The 23,424-nt window shown below is 45.1% G+C and overlaps 1 protein-coding gene across 1 annotated transcript in view; it reads left to right on the forward strand.

Annotated features, from left to right (window-relative positions):
* PEBP4 (phosphatidylethanolamine binding protein 4) overlaps window positions 1–23,424 on the forward strand; it is a 232,088-nt gene that overhangs the window by 177,951 nt on the left and 30,713 nt on the right. Inside the window, exon 4 of the mRNA XM_056860911.1 lies at window positions 19,519–19,564. Coding sequence (XP_056716889.1) covers window positions 19,519–19,564 — 46 coding nt within the window. The remainder of the gene's footprint in view (window positions 1–19,518; window positions 19,565–23,424) is intronic.

Here is a 23,424-nt window from a genome sequence, read left to right on the forward strand (position 1 = left end):
GAGTCATCCTGAGGACAGGGACCATCTGTGTGAGATTCCACAACTCAATGTTTTCCAGACAGGCCCGTTTAATGGGATCTTCAGATGGGCAGGGTGTGTGATCCTAGCAGTCTTCATCAGTCAGAGATAGGAGAATTAGCAATTCACAGTAATACTAATTTTTAAAAAAGGTCGAGCTACCAAAGGAACACTGCAAAGCCAAGTCAGTTTGCATGTGTGAGAGAGAAACTAACCCCTGGTCCCTCCCATCTGGCATCTGTTCTCTGAGTGTAATCAAATGTGTCCAGACCCCACAGATTGTGTGAGGGAAGCAGGCAGTAAAGCGGTCTCAGGCTTTGGATCTCACACAAGGGCATACTTGGTTCTGTGTTGATATAGCCAGGCAGTAAATGGTCAAGTTGAGCTGTTGCTGTGCTTCAGAAATTCAGTTCTGGGTGGGTTGACGTTTAGTGCTATAATCGGTTAGGGCAGCAGTTTTCAAAACTGTTTGCCTTCAGAGAATCTTTTCCACACTGACTTGTTTGTCAAGGAATCCACATACACATCTGCCACAAATCTCATGCACATAACAGGGTTCCGGATGTGTTCTAGACCACACTGTTGGTTCAGATGGGATACACCATCACCTTACGTGAACTGAGAGCGCTCCTCAGGATGCACCCCATATTCCCCTGTGGCACACCCATCCTCTGAGGAACCTTCCTCCAGGCTAAGGAGCCAGTCTGCATCTTAAGTGGCTCTTCCATTGAAGGAACAACCACTTAAGTTGGAAGAAGGCTTCAAATTTTGCTCAGTGGAGTGGAAGGCTAGAAGTAGGATCCATCCCAGTAGCGATGGGCACACTTACTTGCAGAAGTGTGTCTTCTATTTCTTATCAACTCATTGAGGGACCTCTGATAAGCAGTGTTCATTGGCACATAGTTCAGAGATGACTGATACAAGATTTTTAAAAGGGATTGCAAATCGGAAGACGGTTGTGAGTCAGTACTTTATAGATCAAGTGCATGGCTGCCGGCTCCCAATCAACGATCTATTTCTATGTATTCCATTTTTATCCATCTCTTCCGCTAAGAAACTCCAGAGGGGTTTTGTTACATAATACACTATTGCAGGGAGATGTTTGACCAGATTTCCCTGTCCTGCTGTAGTAGCAGTCTGACTGCCTGTTTTCTACTGAGGTTTAGGACAGAGGGTGAAGAAGAGCAAAGCAACAGAGGAGAGAGTGGGGGAGAGAGAAAGAGAGAACTGAGCAAGAAAAAGGGGAGGGGAGACAAGCAACAGGGCTGAGTGGAACCTTCTCCAGCCAGTCCAAACTAACTGTGATAGTAGTACAGTTGCTTGCCTGAAAACCTCATGTGCATTTTACATCCCTGTAAAGTAGCCCTGTGGCGAAGAGTGGTAAGCTGCAGTACTGCAGTCGACGCTCTGCTCACGACGTGAGTTTGATCCCGAAGGAAGTCAGGTTCAGGTAGCCGGCTCAAGGTTGACTCAGCCTTTCATCCTTCTGAGGTCTGTAAAATGAGTACCCAGATTGCTGGGGGTAAAGTGTAGATGAAAGGGGAAGGCACTGGCAAACCACCCCGTAAACATAGTATGCCTAGTAAACGTCAGGATGTGACATCACCCCATGGGTCAGGAATGACCCGGGGCTTCCACAGGGGGCTACCTTTACCTTATAGTAGATGTAAGGAGACAAAGATCTGGCACTGCAAATCTGTGGTCCATATTTAGAGGCTATTGTCTCTAAATAGATAGAATATTTCTTGATGTACCTACAGTAAGGGCTTCTTCTTTTTTTCAGAGAGGGCTGGCAGAGCATCAGAAAAGGCTGGGAGCCATCTTCCCAGTTGCATTTCAGCATTTGTTAAGCCCCTGCTCCAGTTTCTCCATCTGTAAAATAAAAAGGGTTGGGAAGTTTAACAAACGGGTGTTTGTACAGCCCTTTGTAATTTCCTTTCAGTAGCTAGAGCCATGCAAGAGCCAGAAATGTTATTGGCCCTTCAGGGTTTTTGTTGCTTGGACAGATCTGAGATATTTGGGAGGTCTGAACTTAGCAGAAGATCAATTCTACAGGTGCTGTTTGTGCTTCTAGTTTGCATGGTGGCTCAGTCACAGAACTTAACCAGAGGAAATGGAGAAAATAATCTATGGCAATGAGCGGCGGGTAGTGCAATCCTGAGGGCCACTGTGGCAGTGTCAGGCTGCCGCCAATGCAGAAGCAGCACTGCAGGTCCATTCCCTGTGGACGTTCCATAGAGGGAAATAACATGTCATCGTCCCCCCCGGCCCACAAGTCACTGTGTACAGTTCTGGTCACCACACCTAAAAAAGGATATTACAGTGCTTGAGAAGGTGCAGAAAAGAGCAACCAAAATGATTAGGGGACTAGAGCAACTGTGCTATGGGGAGCGGTTAAAACGCTTAGGGCTGTTTAGCTTGGAAAGGTGGTGGCTAAGGGGAGACATGATAGAGATCTAGAAAATTATGCATGGTTTGGAGAGAGTGGACAGGGAGAAAGTTTTTCTCCCTCTCCCATAATACTAGAATGTGGGGTCATCTGCTGAAGGTGGAAGGTGTCAGATTCAAAACAGATAAAAGGAAGTATTTTTTCACACAACGCATAGTTAAATTGTGGAACTCCCTGCCCCAGGATGTGGTGATGGCTGCCAACTTGGAAGGCTTTAAGAGGGGAGTGGACATATTCATGGAGGAAAGGGGTATTCATGGCTATTAGTTAAAATGGATACTGGTCATGCTGCATACCTATTCTCTCTAGTATCAGAGGAGCATGCCTATTATTTTGGGTGCTGTGGAACACAGGCAGGATGGTGCTGCTGCACTCGTCTTGTTTGTGGCTTCCTAGAGGCACCTGGTTGGCCACTGTGTGAACAGACTGCTGGACTTGATGGGCCTGGGTCTTATCCAGCAGGGCCTTTCTTATGTTCTTATGTTCACAGCAGAGTCCACCCTGCCTACTGAACCATGGGTAGGGTTGCCAATCTCCAGGTAATAGCATAAGATCTCCTTCTATTACAACTGATCTCCAGCCAATAGAGATCAGTCCACCTGGAGAAAATGGCCGCTTTGGCAATTGGACTGTATGGCATCGAAGTCCCTCCCCTCCCCCAAACCCCGCCCTTCTCAGGCTCCCCCAAAAAAACCTCCCACCGGTGGCAATGAGGGACATAGCAACCCTAACCATGGGGCATCCTGGCTGGGGTTTATGTACTATTGGAGGGGACTGTGATTGGGCACAGATGAAGGGGTTCGGCAACTGCTGGGGAGGGTGGTGATTGGTTGTGTCTGTAGTTGGCATCCAGTGCTTTGCCTGGGCTCTCGGGCAGGGCCACTCCTGGGGGGGGGCGGTGTGATTGGCCTTTTCCACTGTATAGGCCTCTATGGGCTACATTGTGATGATGCAACTTTGTGCTGGTTTGTGGGGATCATAGTGCCACGGGGGTGCCCTGCTGGCTTCTTGGATATATGCCAGTATAGCATCTAGTCAGCTCCCTGTGCACTCCCCCCTGCCCAAGATTACACTGTAAGTCTATATGAGGGTTGTAAGTCAGTTTCAAGCACATTGCATTTTCTTAAGGAAAACCTCTCTTTTGTCCTCAAAACATATACTTTAGTATTTTTAATTAGTGATGGTGCTTCAAAAGTAATCTCATCGACACATCATCGAATATGCAATTATAATATCCAAAGAAGGTATAATAGAATAGAAGTTGTAGAGTAAGTTCCATTATAATGTAAGAATTTTATGTGTATGTTTGTATGTTTCGGAATATCTGTTTGGAAAATAAAAAAAAACTTTTTTTAAAAAAAGTAATCTCATCCATCCTTCCAGATATACTGCCAGTTTGTAATATCCAGGCGGTTTGTGTCTTTCCTATGCATGTGGTTGCCAACCTCAAGGCAGGGCCTGGATATTTCCTGGAATTACAACTGATCTCTGGACCACAGAGATTAGTTCCCCTGGAGAAAATGGCTCCTTTGGAAAATGGCTGCTTTGGGAAATGGCTGCTATGACATTACACACTGTGGAGGTCCTTCCCCAGGCTCCACCCCCAAATGTCCAGAAATATCCCAACCCAGAATTGGCAACCCTACCTATGCAGGTACTTAAATCCTAGGCATATCTAAGGGCTGCAAGCGTTGGGCAAAAACCGAAAGACTCTTGGCCATTGGCTTTTAGCCTGAGCATTGTAGTCTAGAGCCAGCAGGAAGATCTAGCGGCAGAGAGAGAGAGGAAGATCTGTTCTGCATTTAAAAATCTTACCCCTCCCTTCTGTTTGTTTGTTTTTGCATTATGGTATTTCATTTTTTTTCTTGTGACCCACTTTGGGTCTTAATTTGGAGAGAAAGGCAGGATATAAATGAATAAATATCCCCAACAAGCTGTCCTAAGTGGAACAAAATAATCTTCTGTGATGAGACCATCGCAACAGAGAGCAAGGGACAAACCAAGTTGCGTCCAAACCTCAGATGTCTGTAAAGCGAAGTAGTATACAGTGAGGGAAAAAAGTATTTGATCCCCTGCTAAATTTGCCCGTTTTCCCTCTGACGAAGAAATGACCAGTCCATAATTTTAATGGTAGGTTTATTGTAGCTGTGAGAGACAGAATAACAACAGGAAAAACCCCAGAAACCCAGAAGACAAAAGTCAGAGATTGATGTGCATTATAATGAGTGAAATAAGTATTTGATCCCCTATCAACCAGCCAGATTAGGGTTAGGGTTCTGCTGTCGACAGAAGCAATCAATCCATCAGATTCCAAACTAGCCACCATGACCAAGACCAAAGAACTGTCCAAGGGTGTCAGGGACAAGATTGTAGACCTGCACAAGGCTGGACTGAGCTACAAGACTATTGCCAAGCAGCTTGGTGAGAAGGTGACAACCCTAACCCTAACTGTCAACCTCCCTCGGTCTGGGGCTCCATGCAAGATCTCATCTCGTGGAGTTGCAATGATCATGAGAACGGTGATGAAGCAGCCCAGAACTACACGGGGGGAACTTGTCAATGATCTCAGGGCAGCTGGGACCATAGTCACCATGAAAACAGTTGGTAACACACTACGCCGTGAAGGACTGAGATCTTGCCGATCCCGCAAGGTCCCCTTGCTCAAGACAGCACATGTACAGGCCCGTCTGTAGTTTGCCAATGCACATCTGAATGACCCAGAGGAGAACTGGGTGAAAGTGTTGTGGTCAGATGAGACCAAAATCGAGCTCTTTGGCACCAAGTCAACACCATCCCCACCGTCAAACATGGAGGGGGACATATTATGCTTTGGGGGTGTTTTTCTGCTAAGGGGACAGGACACCTTCACCGCATCGAAGGGACAATGGACGGGACCATGTATCGTCAAATCTTGGGTGAGCACCTCCTTCCCTCAGCCAGGGCATTGAAAATGGGTCGAGGATGGGCATTCCAGCATGACAATGACCCAAAACACATGCCAAGGCAACAAAGGAGTGGCTCAAGAAGAAGCACATTAAAGTCCTGGAGTGGCCTAGCCAGTCTCCAGACCTTAATCCCATCGAAAATCTGTGGAGGGAGCTGAAGGTTCGAGTAGCTACACATCAGCCTCGAAATCTTACTGACTTGGAGAGGATCTGCAAAGAGGAGTAGGACAAAATACCTCCTGAGATGTGTGCAAACCTGGTGGCCACCTACAAGAAACGTCTGACCTCTGTAATTGCCAACAAGGGTTTTGCCACCAAGTACTAAGTCATCTTTTACAAAGGGATCAAATACTTATTTCACTCATTATAATGCACATCAATCTCTGACTTTTGTCTTCTGGGTTTCTGGGGGTTTCCCTGTTGTTATTCTGTCTCTCACAGCTACAGTAAACCTACCATTAAAATTATGGACTGGTCATTTCTTCGTCAGAGGGCAAACGGGCAAATTCAGCAGGGGATCAAATACTTTCCCCCCTCACTGTATGTGGTAAGATACTCCAAAGACTTTAGAGGTGATCTTGAGCACATTCAACGGAGAAAAAGATGCCCAGTGTTCCACTAAGTCAATAGCAAATCTGACCCATCTAGTCCCATGTATATTAATCATTTGATGCCTGAGCCTAAATTCAGGAACTGAATTCAAGAACTGAGCCATGTTTTCATTTTTAACAATCTCTAAAGCTTTGGTAGAAAAGGCAAAACAAAACAAAGCCAGCAAAATATTGGGTGTATCCGATGGATAGATATCCTTTTTATTGTCATCTGCATAATTGCCTTTTATTAAATGCTATCCAGCCCTAGAATGCATTTTGTGGGAGAACCCTTGCAGGGGGTATTTTATTGCATTCCAGCTGGTTTGGCATGTCATCCTTCCCATTGTGCTTATCAGTGCCATTTCATACCTCCTGGCCTCATGGTAAACATACAAGAAGGTGCACAAAAATAAGGTATTTTGTTTCCTGACTGTGCAAATGATGATGCCTCCCTCTACCCAGCTAGCGTGCTCTGCACAAGAGATGGAGGCGGTGGCAGCTTGTTTGAGGGTTAACTCTGCCAGGTCACTAATTGTTATTTAATCATATCAGTGTACTGTAAAAAAAACGGCACCCTAGTGATGCAACTGCATAGTGGAAGGAAGCCCAGCTGACAGAGTTGAGTAGCTGCAGGCGCCAGGAGTGCGAGGTTGTGCTTCATCCTGTCTTGCAGTATATGCTACTTGTTTTCTGGGTGTTCCAGCTGTTGGCCGCATGGCTGAGAGGGAGGGGGTAGTGCATAGCAAATGAGATCTGTTTTCATTCACAGACCTCACAGTCCAATCAGTCATCTGTTTGTTCTGGGCTCCTGCCAGCTGTTGTGTCAATTCCCACACCCACTTTCCTTCACCCTTTCTTAGCCTTTAGCATCCTCGTTCCCTTCTCTCCCCTCTGCCTCTCTTCTGAAATGTTCTAGAATGTTAGACCTGTTCTACTAATGGGATGTTATTTTATTTGTCCCCTCCCTTTTGCACCAGTGGCTGAAGCAGCCTAAGCTACAAGCCACTTCTGTAATGCTAGGCGTAATATGGATCATATCTAATACTCCACTGTATGAAAGGAAGATCCCCCCCCAACGCACACACGCACATCTTGCTGTCCAATATTCAATGGGTTGTTCTTTGCTCTATCCCCTCATATTTTCCAAGAGCCCCTGCTAATATAGGAGATATGCTAGGAGTGATTGTTGGGGGTTTACAATGACTAGGGCTGCAAGCTGAGCTGGTGCACTAGGCAGCTGAGCTAAGCCTTTAGTTGATGGATGGGTAGGGACCATTTGGGCTCACTGTTGTAACTTTGGAGGCTACTGGGGTTCAGGGGTGTTGCTGTCCAAAGGCACCAGGAAAAACATTGGCAGATGCTGTAGCTGTGTGCAGATTGTTAGTACCCTTGTGCTAGGTGGCGGTGGGGTAGAAGCACCACTACAACTAGCAGCAATCTCCTTTCAGCAAGTTCATGCACACTCACCTTTTCCATGACTGTCTAAATCATGATTTCTGCAAAGAGGGACCAACAACGCTGACTATTCGAGGCATCCACCCTCCCCTCTTTATACTTATTTCTTAGTTCAGTCACCCCTTCCTAATAGAGTAGGAGACTCTTATTTTGGTGGCGTATCACCCGTGCAACCCTATGAAGGGTCGCATGGATTTTTTATGCTGCGGGGAGGTTTCAGGGGGGGGGCAAAACCTCCTTTGGAGGCAGTGCAGCTGCGGTGCCTCCTATGATCAGCGCAGCCATTCCTCTCAGGAATGCGCTGTTATTCTACTTCATGTCTGCATTGGGTGCCATCACCTGTGTGTGTGTATGAATGCACACATGTTTGTGGCAAGAATTAGGCTGTTATTTGATGCAATGCTGAAGGTCCCAGGAAGAGCTTCTAAGATAGGAGAAAGATCAAAACTCTGAGCTGTAGTCACTCTGAGTTTTGCTTTGCTTCCATATAATATTTGGATTGGGTCTGAGTGATGCGATAGGGATGTCCAAACTTTTTTCAGAGAGGGCCAGATTTGATGAAGTGAAAATGCGTGAGGGCCGACCATTTTGCCTGACATTCTTTGAACCATTAAAATTAAATGCAAATTAACTATTTTATGCAAAGTTTATTGCAAACGGCATACGTTTCATTTCGTCACATGGATGACAAATCTAAACAGGTGTGAAATCACTCTGCCTTTCATATCTGAAGGCCAGATGAAAAAAAAATCCATGAAGCTGAAATATATGTCAGGAACATTGTAAAGTACATTACATATTATTGATAATAAAGGTTGTCTGTCAACTTTTAAGTTCAAAAAATATGACCAGGAACATAACACCAGGTATGCATGTTGTGTCCAAATATATTTATACCTGATTTAGACCAACTGACATTAACTGAGATTTTACAATGTATTCATCTCAATTGAAAAAAAAAAAACTTGCCTGCACTAATGTGAAGGGTGAAACTGAGATCTGGACTGCAGCACATAGGCTAAGTCTGGTTCAAAGGCAGTGGTTTTGATTCGCAAAATGTCACGCAGGTGAGAGTCACTTAGTCTTGTCCTCACGCGGTTCTTGTTAAAGTTCATAGCAAAGAATGTCTTCTCACACAAATATGTTGAGCCAAACAAGCTCAGCATTTTCTTAGCAATGGGGAGGGTCACAAACTATTGGAGTAGCACACCCATGTGCCCCTGCTCCCCCCACCAGGTGTAGCCTCCTCCATAGCCAGAAGAGTGCATCTGTACACAGGCAGGAAGATCCACTCCCAGCTTACCCCCCTCCGTCCCCTTGCCTGTGGCCCAGCTGCCAGCGACCCACCCCCGGCTTCTGCCTCCCACATTCTTCCCTTCGCCACCTTCCTGCCCTCGGAGCATCTTTCCTCGCTGAGGCATCTTCCTACCTCGCTCGCCTCGTCACTCCAGGCTTTTTTCTCCCAACAGAAAACGGACCTCCACAAATCCAGTGGTGGAAAAGAGGCGGGAACCATCCTCGTGCTCGACAACCACAGCAAGGAATAGACTGGGGGTGCATCACAGAGGTGCCGGAGAGAACGGCTTCCTACTGGAAACTGGAAGTAAGGCGAGGGCCCAGCTCCTAAAATAGTGAAGGAGCGCTGGGGGCCCGTGGGCGGTGGCGGGGAGGGGCCTCCTTCCCTCCGGCCCACCAGCTGGCTGGCGGCGTCCCAGCCGGCTCCCGGGGCGCGTGGGCTCCGCGCTGGGCTCCCATGGAGCTGGGCGGTGGCAGGTAGGGGTCTCCCGCCCCCCAGCTGGCTGGCGGCTTTAAAGCCAGCTCCCCTGGCACGCCGGCTCCACGCCCGGCTCCCGCTGCGCTGGGCGGCTGCTGGGAGGGGCCTCCCACCCCCAGCTGGCTGGCTGGTGCTGGGCGGCGGAGGGGGAGGCCCCGCCCCCCAGCTGGCTGCCGGCTCCGCTCCGGGCTCCCACGGCTGGGGGGGAGGGCCCCCACCCCCCAGCTGGCTGGCGGCTTTAAAGCCGGCCCCCCTGGCACTCCGGCTCCGCACCTGGCTCCCGCTGCACTGGGCAGCTGCTGGGAGGGGCCTCCTGCCCCCCAGCTGGCTGGCGGCTTCCTAGCCGGCTCCCGGGGCACGCCGGCTCTGCACTGGGCTGCCACGGCCAGGGGTCAGCTGTGGCTCCCAGGGCCTCTCGGCAGCTTTGCCCTTCTCCCCGGGGGCCGGATTCAACCGGTCCACGGGCCGCAATTGGCCCACGGGCCAGACTTTGGACATGCCTGCTGCTCTGGGTCCATATTCAATCTCTAGCATCATGAATTAAAAGGAGCTAAAACAGCAGCTTTGAATGAGAGACTCTTCTCCACTTTGGACAGCCATTGCCATACAAGAGTAGACAAAACACCAGGCTAACCGAACTAATCACGGCAGCTTCTTATGTTTCTGTCTAGCTTTCCTTCTCCCTGCCCCCGCACCCCCCATATTAAAAACCCCTTTGCCTTCAATAGCTGCTTTGTGCATGCACATCAAATGCCGCAGTCACTGGGTGATGAACATGCAGCTGTGAATTCACCCACTATAATTGCATAATGACTAGTATGCAGAATGTGGCATTTACTGATCACCCCTAGCCCACAGCCCTAGGGATGGCTATACCTTTTCCGTTAGAACTGGACACATACTGCATTCTTAGGAGGGGGGGAAAGAGACACATTAAACCCAAATGTTGTCATTAAGAAATATTAATGCTGTCATCAACAGGCATTAATAAGCATGGCAGCACATCAGTGTCCATTAGCTTAACTCACGTTAGGGGAGCGCAGTGGCCATGTGGTGATTCGCGAATCTCTATGGGCAGTTACAGCTGAGTAGCCTCCAAGCAGACAACATGTCGACAGGGCTATTAAAGTAAAATTTGTTCATCCTAGGTGACATTGATGTGTCACAGCCCAACCCACCTCCCTGCCACCGACTCTCTTGTGCATTTAGCCATTTTTTAGAGTGCTGGGAAAAATAAAGCAGCTTTTGAAGTCTTCAAAAATGTTGACACCTCCCTTTGGGGAGTCTGATTCTTTCGGTCTCATTATGTAATAACTTTTACAGCAGCCAGTTCAAAGAGAGTACACAAATGGAACCATTTGAATTCACACCAGAATATGCACGAGAATATATATGTGTTTAGTTTTGGGCACTGCAATTTAAGAAAGATGTAGACAAGCTGGAATTGGTCCAGAGGAGGGCAACAAAGATAGTGAGGGGTCAGGAGACCAAGTCCTATGAGGAAAGATTGAAGGAGCTGGGTATGTTTAGCCTGAAGAGGAGAAGACTGAGAGGGGATATGATAACCATCTTCAAGTACTTGAAGGGCTGTCATATAGAAGAGGGTGCCGAGTTGTTTTCTGTTGCTCCAGAAGGTTGGACCAGAACCAACGGGTTAAAATTAAATCAAAAGAGTTTCCATCTAGACATTAGGAAGAATTTTCTAACACTTAGAGCAGTTCCTCAGTGGAACAGGCTTCCTCGGGAGGTGGCCATCTGTCAGCAATGCTGATTCTATGACCTTAGGCAGATCATGAGAGGGAGGGCACCTTGGCCATCTTCTGGGCATGAAGTATGCGTCACTGGGTGTGTGGAGGGGGAGGTAGCTGTGAGTTTCCTGCATTGTGCAGGGGGTTGGATTAGATGACCCTGGTGGTCCCTTCCAACTCTATGATTCGATGATGCTATGATTCTATATGTGTATATATATTCTAAAAAAATAAAATAAATATTTGGTCCAGAAGACAGTTCTTAAGCAAACAGAAAACTGTTGAATTGTAGGGAAACATGCCTGCAGTTATGGGAATTACACTCATGGTCTGATTTTGGAGACAGGGTCATGCATGGAACAACATTTGGCCAAGAGTAGGCTTTTTAAAAAAATATATAACTCTGAAAAAAGTTGTGTGTTAACTTATTTCCATGAGCAGTAGCCTCACAAGCAGAAAGACAAACATGCCTTTTCCAAAAGCAGCTGCTGGGTCTGCTTTTTAGTGGAGAATAGTGCAGGGAGGGGCTCTTTAACCCTCTCTTCCCCCTGATCATTTTGAGAAGGTTTTTTCAATGTGAATCCGGAGGAAGAGGAGAGAGTTAAAGAGCCCCTCTGCCCCTGCATTGTTCTCCCCTTCAAGAAGGTTGGAAAAGAGAGAGGGGGGCTTTTTAAATGAACTAAAAGTAAAATGTAGTGGGCCCCTGTTCCCAGAGTGGGGATACAGCAAAAACACCACTGCTTGAGGCATATCTGGATGACCAAAAGGCAGGCTTCAGATTCTTCTGGAGAACTATGGAACCAAAATTATTAGTGAGATGGATGATGCCACTTCCAGGGCCAATGAAGCCATACAGGGAGTTTGGGCAGCTCCTTGAATATACTGAGAGAGAACTCCGGAATCATAAGTGGAATTGCTGAGAGAGCTGGTTGCATGGGGATGCTTCTTCATTTCACTCCTCACCCAGGTGGACAAAATCGGTGGGATAACCATCTTTACAACTCCAGTTTCAACAGGTCTCAACCCTGATTTAGGCTGAAAGCCTAGCATTTCCTATATACACCTATGCACCAAAGATAATGTAGTGTTCCTCTGTTGTTTTGCATTATATACATCCAGGTTTTTGGAAGAGGCGAGAACCCTTTACGAGTGTATCACCAGATTTCCCAAAAAAAGTTGCACATCCAAAAGAGCCCAGTTTTTCAATCTTTGGCTGCTTTTTCACAGAAGCTTAACATATTAAGTAAATGGGCTCAGTGTGATGTGCCAGTGCAAAAATAGGTGTAGAATACAAGTTATCTACATAACATTTTACTGTTTGCATTCTCTTTGCACTAGGACTGCCAGATAACCTTTTAAAAAATTACCCATACCTTATTATAAAGAGTATTTCCAATTCCAGACCATCACATTGCCACAGAATAAAAGACATCAAAATATATCAGGGATATGAACAGGCCTCTTATTCAAAGAGAAACTAAAGATGTTAGGGCCTATCACTTTAAAAAACAGAAGGCAGAAGGCTTTGGGTGTGTACGATAGAGGCAAATAAAAATCCCTGCCTCATGTTACAAAATAGGCCTTTGGAACTCAATGGTGTAGTTCAGCAATTGTGATGAATACAGCTGCTCTAATGTAGTGGAAGAAACTGAGCTAGGAATTGCCCAGTTCAAATCATATATAAACGCACTAGCATCTGAGCCCTTGGTTTATTTCCTCATTCAAACACACACGCACAATATGATGATAATATTGATGATAATATAAGAATTGGCAATAGTGCCTTCAAGGTTTTTGTAAGGATCTCTGAGATAAGGGCGTAAGTGCCGTTAGGTAAACAAGCCTTGGAAATCATGAATGGTTGTGGGCGTTTCCTGAATGGCATGTACAGGGATAACAGCAGGACTTGAGAGACTGTGTGAAAGGAACTGCAATTTTAAAGGCTGAAGGTGAAGCACAAGATCCCTCTCTCTCTCTGGGGATCTGACGTCAGGTAGAAAATCCTGCACGGTTGGGCTGTAGGTTCAACAGGGCCCTGGCAGTCAGTTAGACCTGTTGTTTTTATTTCCTTTTGGGGTCCCCATACTGGAGGTTCGGTGTTATAGCAACCCTCATAATCATGAACTGGAGCAGAAAGCCTCTGAAAATCAGGAAGATATGAAAATCTGAAAATTAAGTAATCAAAATTGTTATAGGAGTCATAGAACTCCTAGAAGAGATTACTTTTTATTAGGTCCAACTGTTATAGTATTTTTATTTATTTATTTTAAACATTTATCAGCTGTTTTGCAAAACTCAAGGCGGCTTACAATGAAAATAAAACAATTATTATAAAAAGTATGTAGAAATGAATAGTGCAGTAGAAGTCCTGCAGAATTTTTTTTTTGTTAATGGACCAACAGTTTTGTTAATGGACCGACAGTTTTTTTCTAATGTAGATTCATGATTAAGCTTTGCAGAAAAAATAAACTGATTTACTCCTGTATTTAGGTAGAGCTATTATATTGTACATCGGACATTCTTCAGCCCATTAGTGAAACCAGGCAGCTCCCAAGTGACAGCTCCCGTGCCAAAACCAGCCATGAACAACAGGAATCTGTTTTCAAATGCGAAATATTCCAAAGAAGGACCGAAAGCCTGACTTGGTCGTTCACTGGCCCATGTGCTCAGCAGGCAAAGGAAAGTGATTTATTCCTCCTGATAAATGGGAAGAAGTGGATGAAAAGATTAAATCATCTCTTCCTGCTGTTACAGAAATGTGCTGCTGACCCCATGCTCTGGCAAGGGTCAGGAGCAGTTTGCAACCAGGGGCTTGAAAGCTCCACAGTGGGCGGGCAGTTTGCAGCTAGTAATTGAAGTGGAATGAGGAAACACCCTGTGCCATTGCCGGGACCCTGTCTGTCCAGAAATTGAGGGGATGGGGAAACACCTGCTTTTTTTTCAGTAAAAGAGCATGAAGGTGATCCCCTTAGCTCCCTTACTGGAAGTGGGGGAGGGAAGGCATCCTAGACTCCAGCTGACCCAGCATTCAGACAAAGGTTGTCTGGCTAATCAAAAGCCCCCAGTAGTCACTGGTGTGAACCCCAGTTATGAATAGGGCAAACAGCCTTTCTCTCTGAAGATTGCTCATGCCGCTCCATTATTCCCAAACAAAAATGAGCTACAAGCCTAGAATGACACAATAAGAACCAAGGTTGCCGCTTAACTGGTTTTTAAGTGGCTTGGCCTGGCCATACTGTACCATTATGATGAAGTAACAGAGGCTGTTGTTTTGATCTGTGTCTCCAGACCAGCACCAGTGCTTGCCAGTGATGTGTGTTATTGATACAAAATCTCTCCACACAATCAGGCCAGTCCACATGATCACTGAATTCCCAGCATGGACCCACTATGGAGCAGCCACCACATGACAGGCCTGTTGCCATATTGATCAGCATCTTCCATTTGTGTGTGTAAAGTGCTGTCAAGTCGCAGCTGACTTATGGCGACCCCTTTTTGGGGTTTTCATGGCAAGAGACTAACAGAGGTGGTTTGCCAGTGCCTTCTTCTGCACAGCAACCCTGGTATTCCTTGGTGGTCTCCCATCCAAATACTAATTAGGGCTGACCCTGCTTAGCTTCTGAGATCCATAAATTTGAACTGACCCTTAGGCTATGGCTTTCTAAGGAGACATGCATCGTGTTGTTAGTAGCCCTAAAAACTGTGGTGTTGGGCATTGACTTCTCAAAAGGAGGTGATAGTCGAAATGTGCATTGCGCCCACCCTCTGAAAATCAGGAAGATATGAAAATCTGAAAATTGGGTAATCAAAATTGTTAGTTATAGGAGTCATAGAAGTCATGTGAAATTTAATGTCATGTAGCACACTGTTGCCTTCTCAGTTGGTCCAAATTGAATTTGACAGTCATATATGTAGTGCCTGGTACTACTCCTAAAACAAAACAGAGTTTGTGTAGCTTTATAATCACTACTGTGGGACCAGTGAGGCAGGACTCTGAAGGCACAAAAATATCCTCCCCCAACTAGATCTGGGGGTCCACTGTTCTCCAGGCCTGTTTAGGGTCTAGTGGCGCAAACGAAAGAGAATGCCATCTTGTTCCATTGTTTTAATGTATAATGAAAAATGATTTTATAGTATTTTTAAATATATTTTTAACCTATGTTTTTATCCTGTTGTGACCTGCTCTGAGCCCAGCTTGCTGGGAATGAGGGCGGGATAGAAATGCAATAAATAAATAAATATCCTAAAAAAATAAAGGAAGCCCCTGGTCTGGTAGTGCCATGCTCCAGGTAGTCGTCCTCCTCACTTATGTTGCCTTTGGATTTGGCCCTGTAGTTACAGTAAGCACCCACCCATGACAGCAGGCAACAGACAGATCGTAATGGAACCTGACCAGCTTCACCCCACAAGAGAACTAAACGTTCAAAAGTTCTGACATCTTGGGAAGTGACAGCTAAACTCACAGAAAGGATGCCAGATCAAAAATGTGAAAGAGATAGGACATAGTGAGCTACTTTTCCGTGTCCTAGTGGCTGCCCACCGTCTTGGTTGGGTGTTGAGCTGGTGTGAATCCCCAAACACAAGGATAGAATTGTGTTACCGGTATTCGTTATCTTTGTGTTTGTGGAAAGTATGAACTATTGTATGGAGAACTACTTAGCCACTTGTCATTTAAAAAAAGAAAAAAGCCTGTTTATCGTTGAGGAAATGGTTTAATGGGTGGAAGGTCCTAGCAGTGCATTAGACGTTACTGTTGAAAAAATTATCTGCTATGTATGCATTGTTATAGGGGTTCACCAAACATGGACCTGGAACACAGACAAAGCAACATTTCATTTAGCTACTAAAGCTCTACTCTGCACCTGGTTTGTCCTATAGCTATAGGATTGCCACCTTTTCTTTCTGTTCACTTGGTCCTTAAACATTGGACAATGCGTAGGAATTAAGCACAACAATCTTTTTTCTGAAGGAGGAGACAATCATGGGGCACTTCACCTGTTGAACTTCTCTTTGTCATGGAAACAAGCCATGCCAGTAAAGATGGCCCTTAGTTCAACACCTGTCATTCCTGTGTCTTCTATTTTTTAATGGCAAGGTGCTTTCATTAGAAATCCTTGGAACTTGGAAATTTTTATTTATCTGTAACAGTTATCAATCTGCTGCTTCTACTGGAAATCTACTACTGCTGGAGCAGGTCAGACCTGAAGTATATTAGTAGATCTGGAGTGTGTGGGTAGTACTGGATTAACAGGGGATGTTGCAGATCATAACTGATATATATATTGTCAGAGCTGATTGGGGGTGGGGTGGAAATAAATACTGTAACAACAGGTGCTGCAGGAAATAATACAGGTGCGTTTGACGTAACATATGCATGTCTTGTATCTGATGTTAGCTGTCTTATTAGTGCCTTATTCTTTAACACTTTATCATCCTTCTTCAATGCTTTCTGCTCTGATTTTTCTTCTTAATGGTTCAGCTGAATAATTTTTTTCTGGTATTGGCCCTTGCACATGTCACTGCTTTGGCTTCAACTGCTGTCATTTGCAGATGCCTTTCAAAACATTTATTAGAATCAGAAAATAGAGTTGTCTTCCATCAGAGTTCACCTTCCTCCCTGGGATCTCTTAAAGTGAAACCTCTGAGTGGAGAAGGGATGCATTGTATCAGTAGAACATCATATATCGAATTCTGAACAAATGTCCTAAGAATGTGGATCCAAAAAAGATTAATAGGGTTGCCAGGTCCCTCTTTGGCACCGGCAGGAGATTTTTGGGGCAGAGCCGGAGGAAGGGAGGGTTTGGGAAGGGGAGGGACTTCAATGCCATAGACTCCAATTGCCAAAGCGACCATTTTCTCCAGGTAGGGTTGCCAGGTCCAGGTTGGGAAATACCTGGAGATTTTGGGGGTGGAGCCTGAGGGGGCGGAGTTTGGAGAGGGGAAAGACTTCAATGCCATAGAGTCCCATTGCCAAAGCGGCCATTTTCTCCGGGTGAACTGATCTATACCACCTGGAGATCAGTTGTAATAGCGGGAGATCTCCAGCCACTACCTGGAGCTTGGCAAACCCTGTCTCCAGGTGATCTCTATCGGCTGGAGGTCAGTTGTAATAGCAGGAGATCTCCAGCTAGTTCCTGGAGGTTGGCAACCCTACTAATTAAACATTTGCTAGTTTATGTATTTTGTATTCAGGCCTTACTGTATGTGCTTTCAACTATATTTGGGGAAGCTAGAGGGGCCAGCATCCTATTTTGAGGCATTATCCTTGTGCAGGGCTGGAAAAATGTCATCAGTCTTTACATGCTTGCATCAAGTGTTTAGGTGCTTGGGTTGTTTCCAGCCCAGCAGAGGAATGTAGTAAACTATTGCTTAACAGTACAACCCAAGTCTGCTGAAATCAGTTGGAGATCTGCCATTGGATATCAATAGGATATGTTTTGCACCCACACTAACTTCAAAGGGAACACAGGGTTTTTTTTCTTCTTCACTCAGACTCTGAACTCCCCCCAAATACCTGCTTAAATAGCAATGGGCAACTCAACCCTATTTTCCCATTAACAGACATCCCTTGTCATACCTGAAGTAAGTTGGTTTAAGTGTGGGTATGAGGCTAAGTCAGTTTTGAATTGTTTCACACGTTATGCATGTTTAAAACGTTTTAGGAATACGTCTGACAGCCAAAAGTGTAAATCACCAAAGACCTGATTGCAAATGCATGTGTCCTACAGATACCCCCATCAGGGAGTTGGGATTGACCCCCAGTCTTGTTGAGCATACACCTCGTGGCAGGGCTGGGTTTGCTGCTACACAATTTGTGAAATAGCCCTGTGTGTTAGTAGCCCTGTGCATTTGAAGTCGTAACAGACTTCAGAACATTTTATGTAAAGCTTTTTCCTTTAATCTTTTAGGGAAACCCTTTTTGTTTCATTCTTTTTTTCTTACAGAGGTGCTGTAATAGAGAGCTAGCATGGTATAGTGCTTAGAGTGTAGGACTAGGATCTGAGAGACTCGGGTTTGAATCCCCACTCTGCCATGGAAGCTAACCTTGGACCAGTCACACACTTTGGGCCTAACCTACCTCGCAGGGTTGTTGTGAGAATAAAATGGAGGAAAGGAGAACAACGCAAGTTGCTTTGGGGAGAAAAGGCAGGGTATAAATGAAGGAAATAGTCTTTGTTATTGTTTCATAGTCCATATATTCTACACTAAAGGGATTGTTGTATCAGGATCGGTGAGACATGTTGGTTATACACCCCAGGTGTTGTCTCTGTATAAGGCCCCCATTTTTAAAAAATTATATTGGAGCTTATTTGACCCCAAAATAAGAATAGTAACAAAAACATTGGTTGAGGAGATTTAAATCTGTAAACATAAATCTGGCATTGGCTGCGTTGTACATTCAACCCCTCTTTTGAGTTTTGTCCCACATTAGCAGTATTCATGCATGTCACAAAAAGCACAAGAGAAGGTCAGATATGCTTTTTAGCAGCACGTATGAAACACTCTGCGATCGTACTGCTGGCTACAACGTTGTTGACGAACACTTCACGGAAATATGCAAACCGCTCCTGCTAGCTTTGCTCCTACATCTTTCCGACATCTCATCTACCATCCCCGTGAGCCAGCTTATGCGCTTTTCTGAAACCATAGTGACCTTTTTGCCACGGCAAAGATATTAATTAGCCACTGCCTTGAATACCTATGCACACAATGGTGTCGGGGCTTTTAGAGCAGGCTTTTTGTAACCTTCCCAGCAACCTGTTGCCCAGATAACAGGTCCGGTGTGATCAGTCTGTCAGTCCTTCTGTGCAGCAGTGACAGCCCAGCCTGTGATTCAGGGGCACTCTACAATGCGCCGGGCTGCCAAGTACAAAGCAGTGACACTTTAAATATAAATTAGCAAACAAACTACAGCTCCCACCAGCACATTTGCCCTCCCCGTGCTCTCTTGCTCATATTAGGCACCAAACAGTGTGTCAAGAAGGGCATTGAAAAAAGTAAAGTTAAAGGAATCTAAGTAAACCTGGGGAAACTTTTCTTTTTACTGAAGACAAGCAAGACGTTATAATGATTTTTTTTTCCAAAGGGGGCGGCTGAAAAGTATTATTTATTCCTCTAGGAAAACTTCCGGTTGCTTGTCATTGCTGCAGCTGACAGCGGAAAGTAATCAGGCTGCCACTGAGAGCAGAGAAAAGAAATGGGGCGATGTGGCAGCCATGCAAGCGTAATATTGCAGCCTTGTTTTTCATGCTTTCCAGGTGTAGTGGCCAGTAATACTATCCAGGAGTCTTACCGTGATTGGTGGAGGATAGAATACTGGGCCGTTTGCACAAACACAAAATTATCCTCATTTCAATTATTTGTTTCAGGCGTTGACAGATATGCATCCCCATCCTTGCTTGCCTTCTGTGCCTGGCTCTTTATGTCCTTCTAAGTGGAGTCTGTGTACTATTCAGAATAATGAAAAATGGGGACTGAATTCTTTTCATATTGCAGTGCACACAAGTAAGCTGCAATGTTATTTCTCTCGTTTCAGGGGGCTGATCTGAAAACTGGGAGGGTGCAAGGCCATGTTTTATCAGGTAAGCTGCAGTTGCACACACACTCTCCCAGTGATACTTGACCTGGAACCTCAATTTACCAATGGCTCTTGGCACTGGCCAGAAAACATAGCAGCAAAGGCTCACAGCATAGGCTTCTGTTGCTGTGCCAGAGTTCTGGATTCTTATTTATGCTTTTGTTATCTTGCTTCCTGGGATAAATAAGGCCCAAACCCTTATAAAAGCAGCAAGAGGTACCCCTAGTGTTACTCAACAGCTCATTTCCTTGACCAGTAACCCCAAAAATACACTTTTCTGGAGCTCTCTTTGACTAGAAAGATAGAAAACCTCGTGAAAGTGGGGTTTATACCATCAAGAATTATGAAACTGGTGACACATGGATCTTTAGAGTTGTTCAGGAGTAATATTATTTAAGAGAGGGGTCCCAGCTTAGTGATCTCTACTTGCATACAGATGGTCATACCCAACTGCTCCAGTTAAAATGATCTCAGTTAACAGGGCTTGGAATAGCCTTGGAGAGCCACTACCATTCCCAGTGGACAATGCTGGTCTCAATGGACCAGCAATCTGATGGGAGATTGATATCTTCAAGGAGTTCCTGAAATAGCATCATTCAAGAAGTGTAGCTTCATAAGCTCATTATGAAGAAAATCCTCAAGAGGAGGCTGACGGAGGGATGCGAATAGAGAGTCAGTATACTGTACCATAGTGCTTAGAGTGTCAGACTGGGATGGGGAGACTCAAGTTCAAATCCCTACTCTTCCTTGAAGCATGCTGGGTGGCCTTGGGACAGTCTCTAACATGTAAAATGGGGTTGGGGCTGTGCCACTTGAGCTCCATGGAGGAAAAGCAGGGTAAAAGTGTTATACATAAATAAGTAAATCATAATTGTGATATCTGTTCAGAATTTTAAACATAGGACTAACAGCACAACCCTCATTCTGCACTGCCTTTTCCCTGTAGTCTATCAGCAGGGCCTAGATCACTGGTTTGATACTTAACCAGTTTTCAACCACTTGTTACTTGTTTTATCACCAGGCTAATTTTTTTCTGGGTCTGAAGTGCTAAGCGACATTTTACAAACATTAATGTTTATGATTTAATCGTGTCAATATGGAGGACATTGGTTAATTTTTTTTTCCTGTGAAAGTGGTAAATGTCTGAGATCCTTGCTGATCCTTCCTTGAAATTTCATATGCTGCTCCGAAGAGAAAAGTCTTTTGAGAAAATTAAAAGGAGTCAAAACCTTTTCACCTAATGCCTGGTTTTTGGATGTGTGTGCAATTCTTACTCTGTTGTGGGGAGATCCAAATGTTTTCCTCAAATTACCACAACTGCTACGAGGATACAGACAGCTTTCTTTGAGACAGGATCACTTTTCCCAGAAATTGGAACTGTAATATTTTATTTCTGGGAGAATATCCACTGCATCTCTGGACACTGCATGGAATCTGCTTACACAGAAGTCATAGGTATCACTTGGGAAGTCCCTGTAACATCACAGATGGGGAGAAATACTAAATTATTCTGATTTATTTTTAGGTGCTCAGCATTCCCCACACCATTCAACCCAAGTCCCTTTAAACAAACAAAAGCAGCGCCACAAATTTTACAAAGCTTCCTCCACCCAGCACGGAAATGCCTCATAGACATTTTCCTGTCCTCTGAACTAGATGTTATATGAGGGATTAATGATCAACTCCCGTTCCTACATATATTTTTAAAATTTAAAATCAGCTGTCAGAGGGGAGAAATTATTGCTACCATGGAAGGGTAAATTAACCCTTGCTCTCCCACGCTGTTTTCCTGAAATAGTGTGCTGTTAGGGGGAAAGGTGTCCATATTGTATCTGTCTTTTTCCTTCAAGACAACGATGCAGAAAGAAATGGTGAAACCCTCTTTCCTTGCACTATGTTCCTAACCCAAATGTTTTTTAACAATAAAATGAAATAATGTGTTGGGAGATCTAGGAATCTCCCACCTACTGTGTACGGCTTGTCTGTCAAATTCCAGTACAAGTATTCTTCCCTGAATGTTAAAAAAAGCAGATACATTTATCTTATCTGTCTTTCGATAACAAAGTAAAACTGGCAAAACAAATAAAAACCTGAAATTCCATTTAGATCATGGCGCTTTAAGGTTTGAAGGTGGATCACACAAAGGAAAATAACAGTCATGTGGAATAAGTTCATGCTTTTCACGTTGTTTCCAGCGAGGGTATTAAAAGATGAGGGATTGTCCCAGCTGCAGTCTCAGAAAGGTGCAAGTAATTTCATAAGCTCATTATGAAGTAAGGTAAGTAAGGTAAAGGTCCTCTGTGCAAGCACTGGGTCATTCCTGACCCATGGGGTGACGTCACATCCCGACGTTTCCAAGGCAGACTTTGTTTGCGGGGTGGTTTGCCAGTGCCTTCCCCAGTCATCTTCCCTTTACCCCCAGAAGCAAGCTGGATTCTCATTTGACCGACCTCGGAAGGATGGAAGGCTGAGTCAACCTTGAGCCGGCTACCTGAAACCAACTTCCGTCGGGATCGAACTCAGGTCGTGAGCAGAGCTTTGGACTGCAGTACTGCAGCTTACCACTCTGCGCCACGGGGTGTCTCCTGGTACACCCCCCTAAAGAGCGTTGCGCTCTGCAGATCAAAATCTGTTGGTGGTCCCTCTTTGCCACTGGTGGGAGGTTTTGGGGGCAGAGCCTGAGGAGGGTGGGGTTTGGGGAGGGGAGGGACTTCAGTGCCATAGAGTCCAATTGCCAAAGTGGCCATTTTCCCCACATGAACTGATTTCTATCAGCTGGAGATCAGTTGTAATAGCAGGAGATCTCCAGCTAGTACCTGGAGGTTGGCAACCCTATCTTCATGTGAGGAAAATTTTCCATGGGGAATAGGGTTGCCAACTGCCAGGTAGCAGCAGGAGATGTCGTGCTAATTCAACTGATCTCCAGCCGATAGAGATCAGGTCACCTGGAGGAAAATGGCCGCTTTGGCAATTGGACTCTATGGCATTGAAGTCCCTCCCCTCCCCAAAATTCTCTTCTTGAATGAATGAAAAACCTTTAATGGCATAAGTAAAAATTCTCTTCTTCCTGAGAGCACTGGACCTTTTTTAAGGCAATTGGGAATCTTCTTGAGACATGCAAGGCTGATGAAGCCTCTTTTGGTGAAACGCAAATAATTACCTGGGATTTGCGTCCTTTTCTACACGGTCCTGAACATCCGGCTTGTGGGTCCCACGAGGAATAAGAAGTTACCCTTTTCAAGGGATTTTTTTGACCTTGGTACCACTAGCAAAACGGAATACAACCTTCGCATTCGTGAGATTGTTCAAGCCGGTTTTGTGGCTTTTGGCTTTGGACTGTGTGTACCTATGATCACTATCAGTACATTGTGGGACCATTTTGACCATCTTGACCATTTTGGCTAATTTGGCCACGTTGTCTTTTGTATATATTGTACATAGTTGCTGTTCAGTACCTCTTGTGTGTTCAGTCATATCTTTGCATGTTATCATATTGGTTAGTTAGTCACGTTCTATAGTATGATTCATTTTCTATAAACTGTGCATGTTTAAATATTGAGAGGGCTGTGATTTGTTTTGTTTTGAAGTACCTGGAGATTGGCAACCCTATCTTCATGTGAGGAAAAATTTCCATGGGGAATAGGGTTGCCAACTGCCAGGTAGCAGCAGGAGATCTCCTGCTAATTCAACTGATCTCCAGCCGATAGAGATCAGATCACCTGGAGGAAAATGGCCACTTTGGCCATTGGACTCTATAGCATTGAAGTCCCTCCCCTCCCCAAACCCCGCCCTCTTCAGGCTCCACCCCCAAAATCTCCTGCCGGTTGCAAAGAGGGCCCTGGCAACCCTAATGGGGAAGAAGCA

This window comes from Euleptes europaea, chromosome 14 (genome assembly GCF_029931775.1).
Source record: "Euleptes europaea isolate rEulEur1 chromosome 14, rEulEur1.hap1, whole genome shotgun sequence".
NCBI lineage: Eukaryota > Metazoa > Chordata > Lepidosauria > Squamata > Sphaerodactylidae > Euleptes > Euleptes europaea.